Source organism: Poromitra crassiceps (genome assembly GCF_964638095.1).
Source record: "Poromitra crassiceps genome assembly, chromosome: 21".
NCBI lineage: Eukaryota > Metazoa > Chordata > Actinopteri > Beryciformes > Melamphaidae > Poromitra > Poromitra crassiceps.
The window spans coordinates 21,806,423-21,830,422 of NC_139638.1; the positions used below are offsets into that span (position 1 = coordinate 21,806,423).

General features: G+C 43.8%; 1 protein-coding gene across 1 annotated transcript in view; it reads right to left on the bottom strand.

The window, feature by feature from the left end:
- Positions 1–24,000, bottom strand: part of ctif (CBP80/20-dependent translation initiation factor) — a gene marked incomplete at both ends in the record, with an annotated part of 90,336 nt that overhangs the window by 21,822 nt on the left and 44,514 nt on the right. The window contains 2 exons of the mRNA XM_083657926.1: positions 1–235; positions 17,174–17,254. The exon at positions 1–235 is cut by the window's left edge and continues 471 nt beyond it. Coding sequence (XP_083514052.1) covers positions 1–235; positions 17,174–17,254 — 316 coding nt within the window. The remainder of the gene's footprint in view (positions 236–17,173; positions 17,255–24,000) is intronic.

The window sequence follows — 24,000 nt, forward strand, 5'->3', positions numbered from 1 at the left end:
GGGCCTGCTGCCAGTACTACCATTGTTTCTGTTCTCTCCAGACTGCTCCGTGGAGTTCTGCTGCTGCTGGTGCTGGTTTGGAGAGTGTTGCTGCGGTGGATCCCTCTGGTGCTGTGGTGACTGTTGTTGTTGTTGTTGTTGTTGTTGTTGTTGTTGAATTTGGTTCTTCCCTCCTCCTCCTCCTCCTCCTCCTCCTCCTCCTCCTCCTCCTCCTCCCTGCATCCGCTGCTGTCTGCTGGAATGAGAGCAGGTTATAGTTATATATAGGGATGCACCGATTTGGCCAATTAAAGATTAAAAAATATATATATACTGTACCTTGCAAAAAGCAGACAAAATTAAGAAAATAGGAAAAGCAGGATACTATTATACATGGGCAAATTACGGCCAGCGCTGGAATTGCAAAAAAAAAAAAAAAAAAAAATCCCGCCCCCCGCCCCCAATTCCGATCCGTGAATTAGTGCCAATATCGGCACCCGATACCGATATTGTATCGGATCGGCCCCATCCCTAAGTTACAGTATATAGCATTAGCCACATAGTGATAGTTAGCCACACAGTGGTGTGGCACGACCTGGCATGCCACCACCCTCTGGACCTGATACCTGTCTGCACACTGCACTGAGTCTGTGTCACTCATTACTGTCTGCACACTGCACTGAGTCTGTGACATCCATTTCTCCTGAATGGTCTAAAACTGATTCCATGCATCTCTGTCCCCCTCTTCTCCTTCTTCTTCTGCATCTCCTCTCCTATGTTCCACTGTCCCGCTTCACAACTCACTATAAGTAAACTCACTCGTGTATAAACCGCTCTTCTCTTGTCCTCCTCTGTTTATCCTCAAGTTTCTTATCTATTCAGAGTGACTGATTCAAATCCATTCCATTCTCAACGTACTGCCCTTCCATCAATATTCCTATGGCAAGAAACAACCAGAACCAGACAGCATGCATATCCTCTGCTAATGAAATCTTAAAAAGAGCTAAAAGTCCACAAGCGCAACAACTCCTTCCTTACATATGGATGCAGAGCGTTATCCCGTCCTGCATGGCTCGGTCTGTTTGCAGCACTGGCTCTGGTGCTTCACAAGCCACTGACATATGGTCCATGGGATTATTCACACTGGTGTTCAGGAGGCAGCCTATGATCTGCCTCAACCTGTGAACTAACACTAACTCAACTAGCAGTGGCTATTCACCTTATTCTTTGCCCATACAAGGACGCTCTTCTGCATGACGTCATTTCGTAATCGTCTTTCTGGTTTTAAACACGGAAGTAGAGTACGCCTACCGCAGTAATTTTTAGACTTACCAAAAAGCTGTTTTCAAGCTAAAAAACCCCAAACTGTTTTAAAGTTTTAATATTTGTCGGGTGAGAACGTAACATATATGTGACCAGTTTATCAGAATAACGCCTATTGGAAATCTTTAACGAGCAGCGAGGACCGGGAGCGCTGGCTGTGCGGACACCGGTCGGACTAGCTATCTGTCAAACCCTACTGTAGGCTACTGGCAGTGAGAAAACACTGTCGACGTGCTTTTGTAACTAACGTTAAATGCCGACCGGGTACAGCCATCGGCTCCTCGCAGCAGTAACTCTATGAACATGTAACTGAAGTTGGCCGCAGTGTAGCTTCTGAATGTTGCCAAACTTCATTCATACTGACGTTTTATTTTGAAATTGGCCGCCAACTAGCGCTGAACCGGAAGAACAAATACGTTGCGTGTAACGCGGAAGAGAGAAAAAGTGGGCGTGGTGAATAAGGTGAATAGGCACTTTCAACTCCATTAAGTATTATGAGGCAATTTACACCTGCCGTTAACATGCGTTTTCTGCCATCAGATTGCAATCTGATTGCAATCTGATGGCAGAAATGGTTGTCCTCTCAATCCGTATAAAGTTGCTGTATCCAGATTGAGAGGACACATTGCATTTTACACTTGTGTTCAATGAGGCCATTTACACCTGGCATTAACATGCGTTTTCTGCCATCAGATTGCAATCCGATTGTATTTTATCACTTGAAAGTACAAGTGTAAACACCCCCAAAACGCATTGAAGAAGGATTGCAATCTGATCGGCCAAACCACCTCCGGAGGTGGTCAGGGACGCATTATGACAACATTTAACACAAGTGTAAATGCAATGCGTCCTCTCAAAACGCATTCAGCAACATACGGAAATACACCGCACCGGTGTGTGCCCTCATCTCGCCGCTGTGTCAAATGCGCACACACACAGGCAGCCTGTCACGGACCGGCTAAAAATTCTCTTTCTCCCCCCCCCCCGCTCCGCTTTTGCACAACACTCTCTTTCTGCTAGGTAGCGTTGCTTCAAAGTTTTGCTGCGGAGCGGAGGTTTTGCCACGGCTTATCGAACCCTTTCTCCCTCATTTTCCTTTCATTTTCCGCTCCTTTTCCAAAGGAGAAGTGTTGATATAAAAGATAAATTATGCTCTCAATTGTATAACGTTGTAATTTAGGATGTTACCTGAACGCAACACAGGTGGTTACAGCCAATGACATGCACGGAAAACGTATGTGTGTGTGTCTCAGACCCAGTGTCAAACAGCTCCATGGGAGAATAACCTACAGAGAAAACTGCTATATCGACACGTCTGAAAAACTACCTCATGAGAGCGCAAAAGCTTTTTGCAATATTTGGGAGGTTTTTCGAAATTTACGTGTTTGCATTACCCGATTTTTATTGCGATATTTAGATTTTGCGCATTTCTGAGGGTATTGGAAACACGGCTTACAGACAGGCCAAGGACAAGAACAAGAAAAGTGGCAGGGGCAGAGCAACGTGTCCTTTTTATAAAGAAATAGATGCAGTGCTGCGTGATCGGCCATCGTTTTGTCCAGGTGAAGGGGACGTTCACTGTGCATTTGAGCTTAACAATAACCTCTATTTCCCTGTGCATGTATGCAAACATGCATGCACACGTTCAGGGGGCGCGCGCGTTATGACGTTCGAGCTGGAGAGCAATCGGATTGCAATCTGTTCACCCAAAACGCATGTTAGTGCCAGGTGTAAATGGAATCAGGCTGAAGTGATAAAATACAATCGGATTGCAATCTGATGGCAGAAAACGCATGTTAATGCCAGGTGTAAATGGCCTCAATGTGTACACAATGCATCCCTGACCACCTCCGAAGGTGGTTTGGCCAATTAGATTGCAATCCTTCTTCAATGTGTTTTGGGGGGTGTTTACACCTGGCATTTCAAGTGATAAAACACAATGTGATTGCAATCTGATGCTAGAAAACACATTTTAATGCCAGGTGTAAATGGCATCTATGTCTTACTCCCTTAAGTTAAGTTAAAATAGTGAAGACCATTCACACAAAAAAACAGATGCGAGTTGCACAAGAAGGAAATTGGCACATCGAAAAAGAAAAATGATTTGCATCGATTGGGCCGAGTTCTCCTTAAAGTGGTTTGGAGTTGAGAGATTTGTAATACTGTATGAATGATAAACTAACTGCAGGAATCAGTACTCAGAAACGAAGGAGGTACAGACGATATGATTCGACCTTGATGCAAATCATCACAAGATAACTTTAGTAGAGATGAGAGGGTATTAGCATAAAGAACATCATGTACTCTATCACACTGTATAACTTCTCACTTCTCCTGAGCCTCTCCCTCCCACACGCTGTGAAGAACCAGACTGACCAATCATCTCCTGAGCCTCTCCCTCCCACACGCTGTGAAGAACCAGACTGACCAATCATCTCCTGAGCCCATCCCTCCCACACGCTGTGAAGAACCAGACTGACCAATCATCTCCTGAGCCTCTCCCTCCCACACGCTGTGAAGAACCAGACTGACCAATCATCTCCTGAGCCTCTCCCTCCCACACGCTGTGAAGAACCAGACTGTCCAATCCTCTTCCTACCAATGATGCTGTACAGTACAGTACGTCCTCCTCCTACCACGGAGAAGTCCAGCTCCAGCTCATGAGATGCAGGGCATGATTCAAATGGTACATACAGTATATAAGTATGGCAAATATGTTTAGTCCAATTTGAAAATGAGGAAAACGTTGTGTCCCACAACAACTCACTGTCATCTGATTTCTGAGGATCAATTGTGAAGAGCAAAATATACCACACACATTGGAACTAATGAGTAAAAGCTTAAGAAAGGTTTTGTGGCCCCTGAAACGCTGACAATCAAACCTTTTTTTAACTTAGAAAGTGCTTTAAAATCTGAATGTCAACATAAATTTAAACATAAATGATTCAGCGATTATCTGTCAACGATCCGATTCGATGCATTGCGACACGTCCGCAACGCGATTAATTTTGACACCCCTAATACATAACTTGATTGCAAAAATTGTCTGTCCCTTGTGACTATTCATGACCGTCTCGCACAGCCCCAGTATATCCTATCTGTTCGGCTCTCTCTCCTCTTCCCCTGCTCTCTTCCTACCTTACTAAATGAGAGATGATGTATATCTAGTAGAGATGTTCATCAATAATCGATAATTGATCGTTGAGGAATGAATTCGATCACATGGAATTTTTATCGATTATTATTATTATTATCTTTTTTTTTTTTTTTTTTGCGGACTAGGTTTGGGTGGAATTCGTTCCTCCTCGCCCCACTCCATTGCACAGCCGACTAACGTGAGGTGGAGCTTCATATAGTCTCTAGTTTTCTGGCTGGGCATGAGCCTTTGTGCCAACAAAACTGTTTTAAACATGGGGAATTCACACCGGCATGCGCCGGGGACACAAACAAACGCACCTAGCGGTCTGCGGACCTCAGTGAGGCTCAGGCCTGTTGATTTGACTCTTGTGCCGTCAGCTAAGCTGGAAGACGCCGATTGCCTTACATCATGTAACCTGACATGTAACATGTTTGTTTACCTGGCCACAGCGCTAGTGTCTTACTATTATTCTTACTACACAGGGGCATCGCCATTATAGCTGGACGAGAACGCGCAACGTTATTACCAGGCCAGAGGAAAATATATATATATATATATATATATTGTTATTATTATTACGCTATCGATAATCGATAATCATTAATTTTCCCGAATTTCGATTATGGAAATTGTTCAAAATGAACATCTCTAATATCTAGTGTAAATAACAAGGCTGTGCAACTCCTTCCTAAAGCTACAGCAGTCAAACACAACATTACAGGTTGAAAACATCAAGAACATTGTCTTCACATCTCCATTTTCAGAGATGTCAAGTCTCTCCTCCAGACCTACTGTACCTCCAGAGATGCCCGCTCCCTCCCCCCATCTTATATCCAGAGATGTTATATTCCTCCATCATTCATCGATCGTCACGTCACTTTCTTTCTTGTTCTTCTTTATTTTTTAGTAGTTTCTTACTTCACATCTAGACAAGGAACATATGCTGTCTTGACTTGCACTCAGGAGCAGCTGATCGGCCTGCAGCTGTCATGGGTCCCAAGGATCTACTGTACCACCGTGAGCCCGTTGGCATGATGGAGCCTGAGGTGAACAGAGGTGAAGGTGAGAGAGAGAGAGAGGAGCTAAACCTTACTGTAGCCTCCATCTGTTGGCACGGGGGGAATGTGATATTGCTGGCAAGATGAACGAGTTCACCGCCTTGGTCAGGACCCAGTGGGAATATCGGTGATGTCTCCTAATGCGTTTCACAGAGACGAGGCTACAGGGGAACACACTGGACGGAGCGGCAAGAGCCGAGGAAGGGAGAAGGTCTCGCCATTTCTCTTCAGGCGCCTGGAGGCTGCAACGCTCTTCTCCACAGACCAATCTATCCAGGTGCATTCCCATTGTCCAGCAGGCTTTAAAGGATATTTTAAGAACGTACTCTGTGGAGCACATGGTGGTGAGGTTGCTGAAAGACTCTCCCACTGCACTACAAACGTCCTACAATGTTGGCGACAAACACCTGAATCTTAAAAGGACATGAAATCCCACTACAATGAAAGAAGAAGAGGAGATTTCAGGACTTGGGTGGAAGTTGAGTCTGTCCAGAGGGAGCTGAAGAGCAGATTGAAGGATGGAAAGAAAACACAGATTGGTCGAGGATTAAGAGCGATCTGCAGCTCATGATCATCTTCAGTGTGGAAGATGTGTGGAGTGGGACAGCATCAAGCATCACTGACTATTGGCAGCCCACCCAAGCTTGGCAGGCTGGACTAGGAGGAGGACCACGATCATCTGCCTACTTCAGCTTCATCTTGTTCTTAGCTGAAAGGAGGGGGTTCCTGACATTGCTCTCTCATGTTGCATAGGGGTGTCAAAATGAATCGTATAATCGATGCATCGCGATGCGGACGTGTGAATCGAATCGAAGACAGATGAATCGTTGAATCGTTTGTTTAAATTTCTATTGACATTCAGATTTTAAAGCATTTTAAAGTAAAAAAGGGACTTGATATTTATCTGACTGCTTGTATTAACCGATGAAAAAGTAGCCATGTGCAGTAATAGTACAGAAAATTGAGGATGTGATAGTTGGAGCTGCAATACTTTGAGCTGTATCGAGATGCATCGTGATGCATCGTGGAATCGAATCGAATCGTTGACAGATGAATCGTAATCGAATCGAATCGTGAGGCCAGTGAAGATTCACAGGCCTAATGTTGCAGCCTCTCTGGTTCAAGGTTTGTGTGCATTCTGAGCTGCTCTTCTGCAAATCACTGTTGAACTAAGATAGTGTTTTGTATACTAGTGACTCATCTCTCTATGAGACTGAATCAGGCGTGTCGTTCTCCTCTGAGCTCAGTCACAGTCACTAAACCACTCGACTTTTCTGCATGCTTGATACAGTACTAGACGTATTGACATGATTCCCTGTTTGGATGAGTGGGCTGTTTACTTCAATGGAAAGTGTACCTAACACAGAGGCCATGGAGTGCGTGTTTTACAGTGTACATTCTGTCTGTCTGTACATTCTCTGTCAATGCATATTTCTACACATATTTTCTGCACGCATGACATCAACATTTTTTTTTTTTTTTTTTTTACAGTGCACATAAATGGTGACATTCTGGCCAGTGCCATCATCATCAAATGGATGAATGGAAACTCAACAGCCTCACAATATCCACTTTCTTTTCTTCTGCTTCTTTAACTTGTGAATAGAATAGGATAGGATAGAACAGAATAGAATGTCACTGATGGTTCTATTTACAGAAAAGCATCTACTCATCCATGAATATGGTAAGGTCCATCATGTCTTTTAAAATGTATTCACAGTCAATTAATTATTGTTATCAATTCATTATTATGTATTTACTTTTTTGTGGCTTATATTTGATTTCATTATTATATCCTCAATTTAGCAGGAGAGCCTGATGATATGTGTACGTGTTAGGGATAGGGGTGGGAATCGCTGAGTAGCTCACGATACGATATCGTCACGATACTTGGCCCCCGATAACGATATTATCACGATACAGCGATACTGCGATAATCGATATATTGGAAGACGATACATCACGATACCTGTGTAACTGAAGAGAAAAAAATACCCCTAAAAGGCAAGAAGCAGGTATTATGTATTTATTAGCAGAATTGACATGAACTCTCTCAGAGTTCACTCACTCACTCATACCATTTTCGATACCACGGAGGAAAAGTTACACATTAAGTCTTTTTATTATTATTATTAAAACAAGAAAACCTATATAACCTACCTACCTATATAATTTCTAAAAGATATTAATGATCAAACATTTCCATTCATGTAGCCTACAGTATTTGTTTTTGTTTCAACTACAAACATAAATAAACGTCAACTTGAAACTATGTTTCAACTACCACACACAGCATAATATTTTAGCCTGTTTATTAAAAAAAAAAAAAAAAAAAAAAAAAAAAAAAAAAAAAAAAAATTTAATAAACATATCGATACTTGGTGCCAGTGTATCGATAACGTATCGCAAGTGGAAATATCGCGATACCGTGAGTATCGATATTTTGTCCCACCCCTAGTTAGGGATGGGCATTTCTAGCAAAAACACTATTCGAAATTCGCTGGCCAAATTCGAATTTAATTCGAAATTCGAAAATAAAAATTAAAATGTAAAAAAAATTAAAAATGTAATTTTTTTTTTTTTTTTTTTTTGTGTGAGTGAAATGTTGCATTGTCTCCCCTGATTCTAAGTCTACGGCTTTATTAATTAATATAAAAAGCTTCTGCTGTGGATTTTTAGCTCAAACAAGCATTGCACCACTGAAGTAAAGAACATGTTACATGACATTGACATTTTCGAAAATAAAAAACAGGTTTGACAATCATGAGTGGTTCATTAAATATTTAGTAGGCTCAGGTCTGAGTGCCAAAGGGGTGCCAAAGTCACCCCCTCTCCCTCTTCATGGGATTTCATCCACCATTCATTTTTCCATAAACCTTGCTTAAAATGCTTATAAAAATTGTTTTACTTGCTCAAACCAAGCGATTTGACTATACTTAGAATCAGGGGAGACAATGCAACATTTCACTCAAATTTTTTTTTTTTTTTTTTCGAATTTCGAATTTCAATAATAAAAGTCGACCTTGATAATAACAACGATTATTCGAAAATTCGAAATTCGATGCCCATCCCTAGTACGTTTGGCATTAGGCTTTCTCCATCCAAAACAGAACAGTGTGTATCAGGGTTATGCTTGTGCTGGTTCTGCGTTAACATGAACATAAACTATGATATCAGATATATCAGCGCTTTTTATCATCCAGCTTCATGTAGCAGAGTGGTGAGCAGACCAATTTGACTTGGTGGATAGCAAATATGGCTGGTCTAAAATTGGAATACTGTAATAGCGCTATTTGTGGTTCATCACTTCTCTCCTTATCTTCAATAAGCATCATATTAACAGACGTATGTGTGTGAGACCCTGCACCAAACCATGTCAGCCAGACCTCGCTCGGGTTGAGAATCACTGTGACAAGAAGGCACCTGGACAAAGACATCTCAACAATCCATGTCTGGACCAGTGTTGGGCAAGTTACTTTCAAAATGTTATATACTACATATTACTAGTTACCTTGATACATTACTTTCCAATATTACTTTCTGTGTAGAGTAACTCGTTACTTATTACACTACTTTTGCATTACTTTTACCAAAACAACAGCAGCAGCAGAATGACATCGCCGCCCCGGAACCATCCTGAAAGATCATTTCAACCGCCTTGAAGTCCGTGTAAACAATCCAAAATTCTAAATGTTATTATTTTCCTTTGTTATTGTCATCTGTAGTGATTATTTGAATAAAAACACACAGTTTGATTAGGAAATGATTGTATCTTTATTATGTGCTTTGATTTAATAAAATGTAACTCAATTTGTAACTTGAGTTACTTGACAAAGTAACTCAGGTATAATATTACTGAAATCCTATAAGTAATAAGTTATATTACTGAGTTACTGCTAAAAGTAATATATTACATGTAATATGTAACTTTTGTAATGAGTTACTCCCATCACTGGTCTGGACACACTGCACAGATGCACCTTCACACACACAACAGCCTGCCGGCAGTGCAAGTCTGGACACATGACTGCCAACTTCCTTTTCAGACCCTCCCTCCCTCCACACACACACACACACACACACACACACACACACACACACACACAGCTTCTCTAACTATCCTTCCCTCCATCTCGAGCTGCCAGCCAACAACACTTAACCTTTGGAGCGTCCTGTGCTGTGGGAAGGAGGCCCCGCCTTGTTTCCACTCATAAACACACACATCCCTTTACCCAGAAGTCCACAGAGAGCCAGACTCTTTACCCAGAAGTCCACAGAGAGCCAGACTCTTTACCCAGAAGTCCACAGAGAGCCAGACTCTTTACCCAGAAGTCCACAGAGAGCCAGACTCTTTACCCAGAAGTCCACAGAGAGCCAGACTCTTTACCCAGAAGTCCACAGTGAGCCAGACTCTTTACCCAGAAGTCCACAGAGAGCCAGACTCTTTACCCAGAAGTCCACAGTGAGCCAGACTCTTTACCCAGAAGTCCACAGAGAGCCAGACTCTTTACCCAGAAGTCCACAGAGAGTCTGACTCTTTACCCAGAAGGCCACAGAGAGCCAGACTCTTTACCAAGAAGTCCACAGAGAGCCAGACTCTTTACCCAGAAGTCCACAGAGAGCCAGACTCTTTACCCAGAAGTCCACAGAGAGCCAGACTCTTTACCCAGAAGTCCACAGAGAGCCAGACACTTTACCCAGAAGTCCACAGAGAGCCAGACTCTTTACCCAGAAGTCCACAGAGAGCCAGACTCTTTACCCAGAAGTCCACAGTGAGCCAGACTCTTTACCCAGAAGGCCACAGTGAGCCAGACTCTTTACCCAGAAGTCCACAGAGAGCCAGACTCTTTACCCAGAAGTCCACAGAGAGCCAGACTCTTTACCCAGAAGTCCACAGAGAGTCTGACTCTTTACCCAGAAGTCCACAGACAGCCAGACTCTTTACCCAGAAGTCCACAGAGAGCCAGACTCTTTACCCAGAAGTCTACAGAGAGCCAGACTCTTTACCCAGAAGTCCACAGAGAGCCAGACTCTTTACCCAGAAGTCCACAGAGAGCCAGACTCTTTACCCAGAAGTCCACAGAGAGCCAGACTCTTTACCCAGAAGTCTACAGAGAGCCAGACTCTTTACCCAGAAGTCCACAGTGAGCCAGACTCTTTACCCAGAAGTCCACAGAGAGCCAGACTCTTTACCCAGAAGTCCACAGAGAGCCAGACTCTTTACCCAGAAGTCTACAGAGAGCCAGACTCTTTACCCAGAAGTCCACAGAGAGCCAGACTCTTTACCCAGAAGTCCACAGAGAGCCAGACTCTTTAACCAGAAGTCTACAGAGAGCCAGACTCTTTACCCAGAAGTCCACAGAGAGCCAGACTCTTTACCCAGAAGTCCACAGAGAGCCAGACTCTTTACCCAGAAGTCCACACAGAGCCAGACTCTTTACCCAGAAGTCCACAGAGAGCCAGACTCTTTACCCAGAAGTCCACAGAGAGCCAGACTCTTTACCCAGAAGTCCACAGAGTCAGACTCTTTACCCAGAAGTCCACACAGAGCCAGACTCTTTACCCAGAAGTCCACAGAGAGTCAGACTCTTTACCCAGAAGTCTACAGAGAGCCAGACTCTTTACCCAGAAGTCCACAGAGAGCCAGACTCTTTACCCAGAAGTCCACAGAGAGCCAGACTCTTTACCCAGAAGTCCACAGAGAGCCAGACTCTTTACCCAGAAGTCCACAGTGAGCCATACTCTTTACCCAGAAGTCCACAGAGAGTCAGACTCTTTACCCAGAAGTTTACAGAGAGCCAGACTCTTTACCCAGAAGTCCACAGAGAGCCAGACTCTTTACCCAGAAGGCCACAGAGAGTCAGACTCTTTACCCAGAAGTCCACAGAGAGTCAGACTCTTTACCCAGAAGTTTACAGAGAGTCAGACTCTTTACCCAGAAGTTTACAGAGAGCCAGACTCTTTACCCAGAAGTCCACAGAGAGTCAGACTCTTTACCCAGAAGTTTACAGAGAGTCAGACTCTTTACCCAGAAGTTTACAGAGAGTCAGACTCTTTACCCAGAAGTTTACAGAGAGCCAGACTCTTTACCCAGAAGTCCACAGAGAGTCAGACTCTTTACCCAGAAGTTTACAGAGTCAGACTCTTTACCCAGAAGTTTACAGAGAGCCAGACTCTTTACCCAGAAGTCCACAGAGAGTCAGACTCTTTACCCAGAAGTTTACAGAGAGTCAGACTCTTTACCCAGAAGTTTACAGAGAGCCAGACTCTTTACCCAGAAGTTTACAGAGAGTCAGACTCTTTACCCAGAAGTTTACAGAGAGTCAGACTCTTTACCCAGAAGTTTACAGAGAGTCAGACTCTTTACCCAGAAGTCCACAGAGAGTCAGACTCTTTACCCAGAAGTCCACAGAGAGTCAGACTCTTTACCCAGAAGTTTACAGAGAGTCAGACTCTTTACCCAGAAGTTTACAGAGAGCCAGACTCTTTACCCAGAAGTCCACAGAGAGCCAGACTCTTTACCCAGAAGTCCACAGTGAGCCATACTCTTTACCCAGAAGTCTACAGTGAGCCAGACTCTTTACCCAGAAGTCCACAGAGAGCCAGACTCTTTACCCAGAAGTCCACAGAGAGCCAGACTCTTTACCCAGAAGTCCACAGAGAGCCAGACTCTTTACCCAGAAGGCCACAGAGAGCCAGACTCTTTACCCAGAAGTCCACAGTGAGCCAGACTCTTTACCCAGAAGTCCACAGAGAGCCAGACTCTTTACCCAGAAGTCCACAGAGAGCCAGCCTCTTTACCCATAAGTCCACACAGAGCCAGACTCTTTACCCAGAAGTCCACACAGAGCCAGAGTGCATACCTCCACCAATCTTTCTACATAAATTGTGTGGTGTTATGTGAATCCATTTAGACGCCTTTCTGTGATTGGCCAGGCCCATTGTCATGACCCCTTTGACCATTGGGTGTGGAAAGTTCATCAGTTCTAAGTTGTCCCATGACCTCCCTTTCTATGAAGGTTCGTGCAAATCAGTTGATAACTTTGTGAGCTATCCTGCTGAAAAACACACTGGATTTTGGTATGTAAATGTGACTGTTAGCTTCTGCGACATGGAGCAAGAAACAATTCAACACCTATTTTGTAAGTGTCATTTTGTGAACCGTTCTGGGACGAAAGGGTCAACTTTATTTATATTTTAATGAAATAAGGGCTGATGAGTGATTTCTCGCCTTCATGTGCGACTTCCACCTTTGACGACTTAGCTAGCGTGAACAGCTTCCCGACCAGACGGCGAACAATTAGTCTGAACTGCTCTAGACACGCAAGACTTCAACAGCCTTTCTGTCAATAGAATTAGAACATTTTATAACACATTTGCCAAAAGGTGGAGGCTGAATTGAGTGGTGATGAAAGGCTAAATGCCTAACTTTCAGAAAGTTGGTGGTTTAAACTTTGCTCACAAAAGACTTCCCTTGCACTTTTAACTCCTCAAACTTTCAAAAACTTTTAAGACCCAAGGGGAATGAACATTGAACAAGCCAGACATTTTAAGGTTGCAGAACAAAAGCGTGTGCACCTTGTGAAAGAAACCCGTCTGGTGCTACAGTAGCAAGCTTGCCTTGAGCTGAACACGGGTGCAAAATACCATTCTTTTATTGTCATTGTACGACGACTTTTATTTCCGTCATTGAAGCCATCCATAGACACATTAGGTGTGCCCGGGGACCAACTCCAGCTCTTCTTTTCCAGTGACAACCAAGCGGAGAACCTAACATACACGTCTTCAATGGCGGGAGGAAACCGGAGAACCCACAAGACCTGGGACGGCCCAGGGTTTCGAACCCAGGACCTTTCTTGCTGTGCGGCAAAAATTCTAAACGCTGAGCCACTGAATTGTTGAAAATCATCAACAAAAAAAAAATCATCAACAATTCCTTGCTGGAATTCAATAGGTCATAAATCAATGTTCTGTAGGGTATGCAGAAAGACTATTTAGTGTTGTTGAAGAGATTGTGTAGTAACAAATCATTGTAAATGTCAAAAACATGAACGGGGCGCACTTTGAAATTATTTCATACAATTAGTTTATGGTTGGTCCACCAGTCTGAGCTGTCTCGGGGGGGGGGGGGACTTCTCCATGATTGGAAATCATGATATTTCTGGTAGGCAGTAAAGTAACTTTTTAAGGGTTCAAGGTCACATATTGCTTCAGCACTCCACACAGGATGATGGATTAGTAAAATGATCTTTGAACATATTTTCTATCAGAAATAAATTTACTCGCAGAATGAAACAGTGCCTCCGTCTTTACGTGTTCTCTCCCTCTCTCTCTCTCTCTGTACTTTCCACTGTCCTGGTGCTGAAAGACACACAGCAGCAGCTTCTCTCCTGGTGCTGAAAGACACACAGCAGCAGCTTCTCTCCTGGTGCTGAAAGACACACAGCAGCAGCTTCTCTCTGTCCCAAAACAGTCTTTTTCCTTATCGTTTTCTTGCCATTTTCTCTTCAGCTTTACAAAGGAAAGAAGGAAAATCAAGTCCTTTATAAATATTGCATCTGCTGTTTCTGACCTGGAATGGGGGGAAAAAAAGCCTTCTATTTCTGTTTTTCGGTCGATAAGGCACTTTAGCAGTAACGTTACATCTTCAGCTACCATCAGTATCCTTCTAGCTTCCTGACAACAGTACAGAGGGACAGAGGGGGAATATTTGCAGGTGGAAAAATAACCTGCCTGTCCGTCCGTGTATGTGTGTGTCTGTCCATGTGTGTGTGTGCGTGTGCGCGTGTATGTCTGTGTGTGTGTTATGTCTGTGTGTGTGTGTGTTATGTGTGTGTGTGTGTTATGTGTGTGTTTGTGTGTGCATGCTCATTCGGTTCACTTCTCGCCTGGCCCCTCTGGTCCTCTCTCTCTGGGAGGTTGGGAGACAGTTCAGCTCCTTTCACTCTCCTCCCCGTCCTCCCTCCTCTACCCAACAACAGCCGCCTCTAAGACGGTCCAAATCTCCTCAGCCCGTCCCCTCTCGCCTCCGACGTGTCAGGACGCGCGCCGCTCTGATACGTGTGTTTCTAGTCACATGATACGTGTGTTTCTAGTCACATGACACGTGCGTTTGTAGTCACATGGCCCTATAGCGCAGAGTGGCTCGAGCGTAAGAGGACACGGCGGTCTCAGCAATATTCCTACATACATCCGTACTCTTTCTTTCTTTTCTACAGTGCAGCTGAAGGTCGTCTTTACCCAGACTTTACTCCCACAGCACAAAATACAGCAGAATAAATCTGACTGACTGTGAGCTCTCATCTAACATGGTGAGAAACTAGGGATATAGGGCAATATATCGATATTAGATCAATATCATGATATGAGGCTAGATATCACCTTAGATTCTGGATATCAATACCGTGATAAGTGCTGTCTTTTCCTGGTTTCAATTTAAAGGCAGCATTACAGTACACATGTATTTTTGTTTTCTGTATGTTGTGTCTTTGTATAGGTACCATCGAGGACCACTTTGGAAATAAGTGTTTTAATTGATGCTTTAAGTGCTATCCTCTGGGATTTTTTAATTTGTGGTGTCATGTTTTTTTTAAATGATTATGTGTTATTTTGAAAATGTGATACTTTTATGAAATTCCTAATAAAAAAATTAAATTAAATTCAACAGTAAAGTGATGTAATTTTCTGAACTCACCAGACTGTTCTAGCTGTTCTACTACTTGCCCTTACCCACTTAGTTATTATATATCCACATTAATGATGATTAACGTTATTTATTAAAACTCTCAGTATGTAGATATTTGGTGAAAGCACCAAAAGTCCAATAGGGAAGTAAACTCTGTCTTTGTATTTTATTTTGAGTTTTGTTTTAATGAAAGTTCTTGTGACATCTCATGTGTGGTTCTGACTTCCAACTGAACATTAGCGCCACTTCGACGATAAATTATATAGAGGAATATATATCGTGTATTGCCATTCAGCCTAAAAATACAGAGATATTTTTTGGTCCACATCGCCCAGACGGTGATTTTTATAGGATTTTTTTGTGAAGCCGTCTGTAAAAAAAAAAAGTCCTTTATTGACCCCAAAGGTTACATCTGAAAATTGTGTCACTGCATGAAATGCTGTGTTCCCTAGTGGTCTGAAAGATGTGTGACACCTCAGTGGAGAGGAATACACTCTCTCTCTCTCTCTCTCTCTCTCTCTCTCTCTCTCTCTCTCTCTCTCTCTCTCTCTCTCTCTCTCTCTCTCTCTCTCTCTCTCTCTCTCTCTCTCTCTCTCTCTCTCTCTCTCTCTCTCTCTCTCTCACACACACACACGCTTATCTGATGATGAATTAGTTCTCTAGGTGTTAGTTTAGACATTGCTCTGAAAAGCCATCACGCTGATCCACTGATAATGCGCGGGGAGAGGTGAAAGTGAGACTGTAATAAAACCTTCATCATATTTAATGACTCAGAAGCCTGCGGGAGGCTGCTGGCACTGACCATCCATCAGTCACATGACCATCCATCAGTCACATGACTGTTAGCTGGGTGTTTGCATAAAGAACTTAGAAATAGAGCTATCTCTCGGGCAGGATCAGCTGTCTAGTCCAGTGCTTCTCTAAGTGGGGTCCGGGGACCCCCAGGGGTCCTTGAGGGAGTCCCTCCCAGGGGGTCCCCCAGTATAAAGGAGCATCATTTATTTTCACTATAATTCCATGTACGGTAAGTAACACAATGACTATTTTGGTCTCTTAGCTTTGGTCTGAAGTTGGAAGCGAAGGGCAAAATCTGGCGTGGCAGCCTCTATTCACCCTATTCCTGGACTTACGTTTCCCATGATTCTCAGCGGTTGCCGGTTGTCGACTTCCTGTTTACATTTTTTCCACTAGCAAGGAGATGCTGTCAAAGAGTGGGAACGTTTGGCTTATTTGATCCGAAATGGCTAAAAATACTAACGTTGTGTGGTTGCATAGCGGCGATATTTATTTTACAAAAACGAGGTGAATGTCAATTCACTCGTACTGCACGGGCTTATTTTAGCCGAAATTACTAAAAATAGTATGTGGTTGCATAGCGGCCGCGTTGGTTTTTAAGGCTAAACGTCCAAACCGGAACTCTTATTATTTGGTCATTGAACGTAGCTTTAGCGGTCTCTCTCTTTCAAGATTCAAGATATTGTCACTCCATTGTACAATTATGCACGTGTGAAATTATTGTGCTGGGGGGGCATCATTACAAGACATAGGTAGGTACAAAGTCACAACAATTATTATCATTATTTTCAGTCTCTTTCACTATGAACGGTCCTGGGCTGAAACAGGCAACCGGCAGCTGGAAACAGGGAGGGAGGGTGTCATGGAAGCACCCACGGTCTCACCAGGAAACTCGCGAATAAGGACTACAATTTCACTATTTTTAAATGTGAATGATGCAAAGCTACTCTAATGGAGTCCCAGAATAAAATCATAATAAAATGTCCAACTGAAAAATTAGCATGCTAGCTCGCCTTTAACCAATAGCTTGATGTGTGGAAAGTTGGATGTCTGGTGTGATTGTGATCTGGACGAGTCCAGATGTCTTTGCTGCGGAGGTTAGCTCTGTCCCACAGGATCTATCAATCAAGTGTCACATGTTGACCATGTCCACTTTGTGCCGGGCGGTCTGGGCTCGCTCCTGTTGTCACTGACCTGGCTGAGACTTGGCGTTTCCCCCCGGGGCCAGTGGGCAGCAGTATGGTTAGCTGGTCCCGGCTCAACTGACCACACGCTCTACAAGCAGGAGAGGAGAGCGCGCTGCAATGAGGGTGATGATGATGGGGGGAGATGATGGAGAGATACAGTGGGAGGAGGAGGAGTCAGGGGATGGAGGAGGAGTCAGTGGGAGGAGGAGGAGTCAGGGGATGGAGGAAGGGTAAGAATGGAGAAAAGCGACAGAAACATTTGTGGGAAATAGGAAAAAAAAGCGAGGATGAGGAGAAGACGGGAGATTATAGAGGAAGAACATGAAGAAAAGAAAAGGAGCAGCAAAGCAGAGCGGAAACAAACAAAAAGAAAAGAACTCAATCTACCCGCTGCCAACTACATAATCCAAACAACATGCAACAGGAAGTGAAGAATGAATGCCATGGGCCTACAGGAAGTGAAGAATGAATGCCATGGCGACTAAAGGAGTGAAATGGGTTGTCAGACATGACCAGTGTTGGGCAAGTTACTTTCAAAATGTAATATACTACATATTACTAGTTACTTTCATTTTAAAGTAATAAGTTACTTTACAATATTACTTTCTGTGTAGAGTAACTGGTTACTTATTACACTACTTTTGCATTACTTTCACCAAAACAACAGCAGCAGCAGAATGACATCGCCGCCCCGGAACCATCCCGAAAAATAATTTCAACCGCCTTGAAGTCAGTGTAAACAATCCAACATTCTAAATGTTATAATTTTCCTTTGTTGTCGTCATCTATTGTGGTTATTTGCATAAAAACACACAGTTTGATTAGGAAATGATTGTATCTTTTTCAAATATCTGCTTTGATTTAATAAAATGTAACTCAATTTGTAACTTGAGTTACTTGACAAAGTAACTGGTATAATATTACTTAAATCCTATAAGTAATAAGTTATATTACTGAGTTACTGCTAAAAGTAATATATTACATGTAATATGTTACTTTTGTAATGAGTTACCCCCAACACTGGACATGACTAGTGGACAGAGGAGGGACTGATCAATATCTGCTGTAGGGGGTGGGGGGTGGGTGATACTTTTGGAACCACTGGACCACTGCTTGACCCAGACTAGCCTTCGATTGGCCCGGGGGGAAGTGAAGCCTGTCGGCCAGCCAGTCAATAAGAGCACCTCTGGTGGCTGGTGTTCATCTGGACCACAGCACAGAGCACACTGCATGCTGGGTCACAGGAGACTGAGACTGTTGGTGCCTGACAGATATGACAGGTTTAATACTTCACTCTGTTTTTGGAAAGTGTCTGGTAGGGATGCACCGATATGGAAATGTTGGCCGATACCGATAAGCGATATTAACATTGCTGTTATGGCCGATAACCGATATTTACCGATGTCGATATTATCTGTATAAAAAGTACATACTGAAAAACACATGTAAACACTAAATTTGAAAAAGTAATACATTTCTTTATTTCCAAACATTGGGAAAAGCCCATAAATCATAGATTTACCTCATTGTTTCCCCTCAATGTGAAGATTTTGGCTGATACCGATAACCGATATTAACATCGTAACATTGGACCGATATCGATATGTTAAAAAATGACGGCCGATACAGATATGACTGCTGATATATCGTGCATCCCTAGTGTCTGGAGTCTTCAGGTGCAGCAGCAAAACTCCAAAACACTGTGTGTGTGCACACACACATGCATGTGTGTGCATACTGTACATGCGTGTGTGTGTGTCTGTGTCTGTGTGCATACATGTGTGTGTGTGCACACATGCGTGTGTGTGTGTGTGTGTGTGTAGAAGGTGGAGCAACAGTCAGTAGCTTTGAGTCATCGTGGTCAGAAGAAGATGTAAGTGGAAGAGCAGGGGATTCATATATAGCAGACAGGCATGTGTTAGCCAGCTCTGTTCACAACACTTGCACGCACACACATACACACACACACACGCATGCACGCACACACACACACACACATACACGGCGTTCTCAAACAGAAGACCTCTTCATCTTGATCCTACAAACGTACAGTCTGAATGGAGTTCTAAAAGGAGACATCCTGTAACGTTACAACACAAACTCACGAGGGAATAAAATAACCATCTTAAAACAACTCTAAGGACACGACGTACTCGTTTTGTTCAGCCTATCACTCCATCACAAATAAGATATGTGAAGACTTAGTGAGAAATGGAGCTGTGTGGAAGCTCCTCTAGATGTTCTTGCGAGAGCAGAGAGAGACAGAGAGGCAGCATGTTTGGTTGTGGAGCAGCACGGCGGTAAGCAGCAGAGAGAGACAGAGAGGCAGCATGTTTGGTTGTGGAGCAGCACGGCGGTAAGCAGCAGAGAGAGACAGAGAGGCAGCATGTCTGGTTGTGGAGCAGCACGGTGGTAAGCAGCAGAGACAGAGAGGCAGCATGTTTGGTTGTGGAGCAGCACAGAGAGACAGAGAGGCAGCATGTTAGGTTGTGGAGCAGCATGGCGGTAAGCAGCAGAGAGAGACAGAGAGGCAGCATGTTAGCTTGTGGAGCAGCACGGCGGTAAGCAGCAGAGAGAAACAGAGAGACAGCATGTTTGGTTGTGGAGCAGCACAGAGAGACAGAGAGGCAGCATGTTTGGTTGTGGAGCAGCACGGCGGTAAGCAGCAGAGAGAGACAGAGAGGCAGCATGTTTGGTTGTGGAGCAGCACGGCGGTAAGCAGCAGAGAGAGACAGAGAGGCAGCATGTTTGGTTGTGGAGCAGCACGGCGGTAAGCAGCAGAGAGAGACAGAGAGGTAGCATGTTTGGTTGTGGAGAGCAGAGAGAGACAGAGAGGCAGCATGTTTGGTTGTGGAGCAGCACGGCGGTAAGCAGCAGAGAGAGAGAGGCAGCATGTTTGGTTGTGGAGCAGCACGGTGGTAAGCAGAGCAGAGAGAGAGAGGCAGCATGTTAGGTTGTGGAGCAGCACAGAGAGACAGAGAGGCAGCATGTTAGGTTGTGGAGCAGCACGGCGGTAAGCAGCAGAGAGAGAGAGAGGCAGCATGTTAGGTTGTGGAGCAGCACGGCGGAAAGCAGAGCAGAGAGAGACAGAGAGGCAGCATGTTTGGTTGTGGAGCAGCACAGAAAGACAGAGACGCAGCATGTTTGGTTGTGGAGCAGCACAGAAAGACAGAGGCAGAGAGGCAGCATGTTTTGTTGTGGAGCAGCACGGCGGTAAGCAGCAGAGAGAGAGAGAGGCAGCATGTTAGGTTGTGGAGCAGCACGGCGGAAAGCAGAGCAGAGAGAGACAGAGAGGCAGCATGTTTGGTTGTGGAGCAGCACAGAAAGACAGAGGCAGAGAGGCAGCATGTTTGGTTGTGGAGCAGCACGGCGGTAAGCAGCACATTCCGCTAAATCACAACTAATTTCAGCCCTGCTTGACGGGCCTCCTAAACTAGAAACACATGCAGCAGCAGCAGCACCTCCTCTCTCTTCCCCTTCCTGCCACAGGGCAGATCTCTGCTACGTCCTCGCTGTCTCCTGCACTCAGTCTCTCTGTGCTCTGTTAGCATGTCTTCTCTCTGTGCTCTGTTAGCATGTCTTCTCTCTGTGCTCTGTTAGCACGTCTTCAGTCTCTCTGCGCTCTGTTAGCATGTCTTCTCTCTGTGCTCTGTTAGCATGTCTTCAGTCTCTCTGTGCTCTGTTAGCACGTCTTCAGTCTCTCTGTGCTCTGTTAGCATGTCTTCTCTCTGTGCTCTGTTAGCATGTCTTCAGTCTCTCTGTGCTCTGTTAGCACGTCTTCAGTCTCTCTGCGCTCTGTTAGCATGTCTTCTCTCTGTGCTCTGTTAGCATGTCTTCAGTCTCTCTGTGCTCTGTTAGCACGTCTTCAGTCTCTCTGCGCTCTGTTAGCATGTCTTCAGTGTCTCTGTGCTCTGTTAGCACGTCTTCTCTCACTCTTCTAGATCTCCTCCTGACAAAATCATATGGATATCAGCAGGAACAACATACAGGAGTTTGCACACATAGTGAAATTATCCATGTTCGTGTCCACATTTGATCATCAGCCTCCAATGTGCAGCAAAAAGTTGACTTTCATATTGATCTTTTCTCCTCCCAGCTGTGTTGATGCATCACACAATACATAATATGACATCAAAACTAGAGCCTGACCGATATATCGATATATGCAGATCTTTTTTTATTTTGTATTTTACAGCATGTTGTGCATATTTCATCTTTTTTCTCAACTCAAGTTATATTTTATATTTGTTCTATTTGTGTTTTTGTATTTCTAGTTATTTCTAATTATTAAATTCCCAGTTCAGTTGACTGTTTCATTGCACTGATGTCATTTTGGACAATAAAGTTGATTGATAAACTGTAAAATATCCTGTCTACATTACATATATCAAGTCATGTCAAGCCATATCTTTGTCAAATGTTTGATATTCGAGGGATCACTGCAAAAACATTGTGTAATATAATATGTATATAATATCAGAATATCGGCCGATATATCGATATCGGTATTTTTTTACTCCCTAATCTCGGTATCGGTATCAGCCTAAAAAAAATCCAGTATCGGTCTGGCTCTAATAAAACATTTTGCGTTTCCTTCATAATATGTAATATTGCCACCGGCCACTGGCAGTGTGCAGTCAGAGAGCCTGAGTGAGCGCATGGGAATAGCTACAGAAAAGGATTAGCATGTTCCATAGACAAACATATGAAGATTAACGTATTTGATGAGCAAACATGCTAAAGCTGCACCATAAACGACTGCAGGGAGTAGAAACAGCTGTGGAGACCATTTAGCCTGTCAACTAATGCTGTCATTTCTACACAACCTACCTTCCTACGCAAGTGTGCATATAGATTAGATATATACATGGATTTTACGAAACATCAATAGAAAAATGATGGATCAGATCAGAATCAGATCAGATCATGATCTGATATCTATTGGGAAACCGTTTCAAAAGTGTCGCACGGCGAACCATAAACTGGGCTTCAGGCCCCATGCCGAACCCGGAGGAGGGGCGTGGCTGTCTGAGGCACTTTAAAAGCCCAGTTCTGCAGATCCTCCTCGAATCAGATCAGTGATTTAGCCAGAAGTCAACATCTGCATTCTGACAACATTCTCGCTAATCTCTCTCTCTCTTGCTCACACTGTTAAACGGATCTCTCTCTCCCATCTCTCGCTCCTTCTCTTCTCTCATTTCTCCATCCTCATCCCACTCTCTCTCTCTCTACCTCTGCATTGTGGCAGATATAACTGATCCACCAGTACATTGCCTGTGCTTGGCCGTATGGAGACAACACTGTGGGCTTTCCTTTAGAGCTGCAACGATTAATCGATTAGTCGATCGACAGAAAAATAATCAACGACTATTTTGAAAATCGATTACCGTAATTTCCGGGTTATAAGCCGCACCGGAGTATAAGCCGCAGCAGCAAAATTGCCTGTTTGTTACATATATAAGCCGCACCGGACTATAAGCCGCAGGTGTTTTAATGTTTTTTTTTTTTTTTTTTAATTGTGTTTTAATGTTTAATTACCATATGTAAGGGTTCGTGCACAGAGGGGATTGTCGGGAAAGAGATGGCTGTTTGAGGAAGCTCCCATTTATTAACATTTCAACAAAACAACATAACACAACACCACCTGTGTTTTTTTTTACAGTGCACACAGTGTCCGCGGTGTGGTGAAAAGAGGGCAAGAGAGGAAATTAAAACAGAAGTGGATTTATAGTTAGAAAGAGTGCTAAAGAAGAGAGAATTCAGTTTTTTTTATTTTTATTTTAGTTACTCACAGTACTATTGACCAGTCCAACTCAAAAGATATTCGGCAGTTTCACTTTGAGCTCTTGTTCCGCCGCTGTCCATCAATGGTTATGATGAGTCTCGCTGGGTACAGTACGCCAAAGCGATATCCATTGACTTTAACCTTTTCGATGATGCTGTTGTATGTTGCGCGTTTCTGTTGCACCAACGCGGAGAGGTCCTGCCGGACGAAAAAGCGCGTACCCTTCTGCGGGGAAGAGGCTTCTTCCCCGCAGCCTGGAGGATGAGTTGACGGTCGGGCCAGCGGAGTAGGCGGATGAAGATGGCCCTCGGTGTCAGGCCGGGGTCTGGACGTGGCCGAGGCGCCCGGTGTGCCCTGTCCACTGTGGTTTCTCGCCTTCCTTCAGGTCCAGGATGTAACACAGGATTTTGCCAAGGAAAGCGTCCATGTCACCAATCTCAGCTCCTCTTTTACATTGATCAGGCGAATGTTATTTCTTTTACTCCTGCTGATTAAGTCATCAACCTGCGTGTGCAGGGTTTCGATTTGTTTTTGCATTTTATCCACTTTCGGACTCACTGTGTTGTTTTTGTCCTCCAGTGCGCTGATGCGCTTTTCCGCATTAGAAACTCTGTTCACGGTTGCCTTATTTTCTTTAGTGAGTGAGTGGATGGACTTCTGCACGTTTTCAAACTTGTTTTCAAGCTGCTCAAAACCTCTGAGCGATGTCGGACTTAATCGATAGTGTTTCACGGAGTAAAAGTTAAGCCCAAGCCGTGTATCTCCAGCCTCCAGCAGGTGAGTCATTTCCTCATTCATGGCGGTGATTGCTTCGTCTCTTTTCTTTCTGCTTACTGGTTTTCAGTCTTGTGCTTCTTCCAGCAGGCATTTGCCCCACTCTTTAAAGTTATTCAGTTGGTTCTGGTCACCTTATTCATTTTAGATCAGATCGCTAAAACATATTGTTTGGTCTGGTGTAGCAGCTGTCTAGCTGAGCGCCATGTTCACCGTGATGCCGGTTGATTTCCGCCAAATGATGTCAAGTCAAGTCAAGTCAAATTTTATTTATA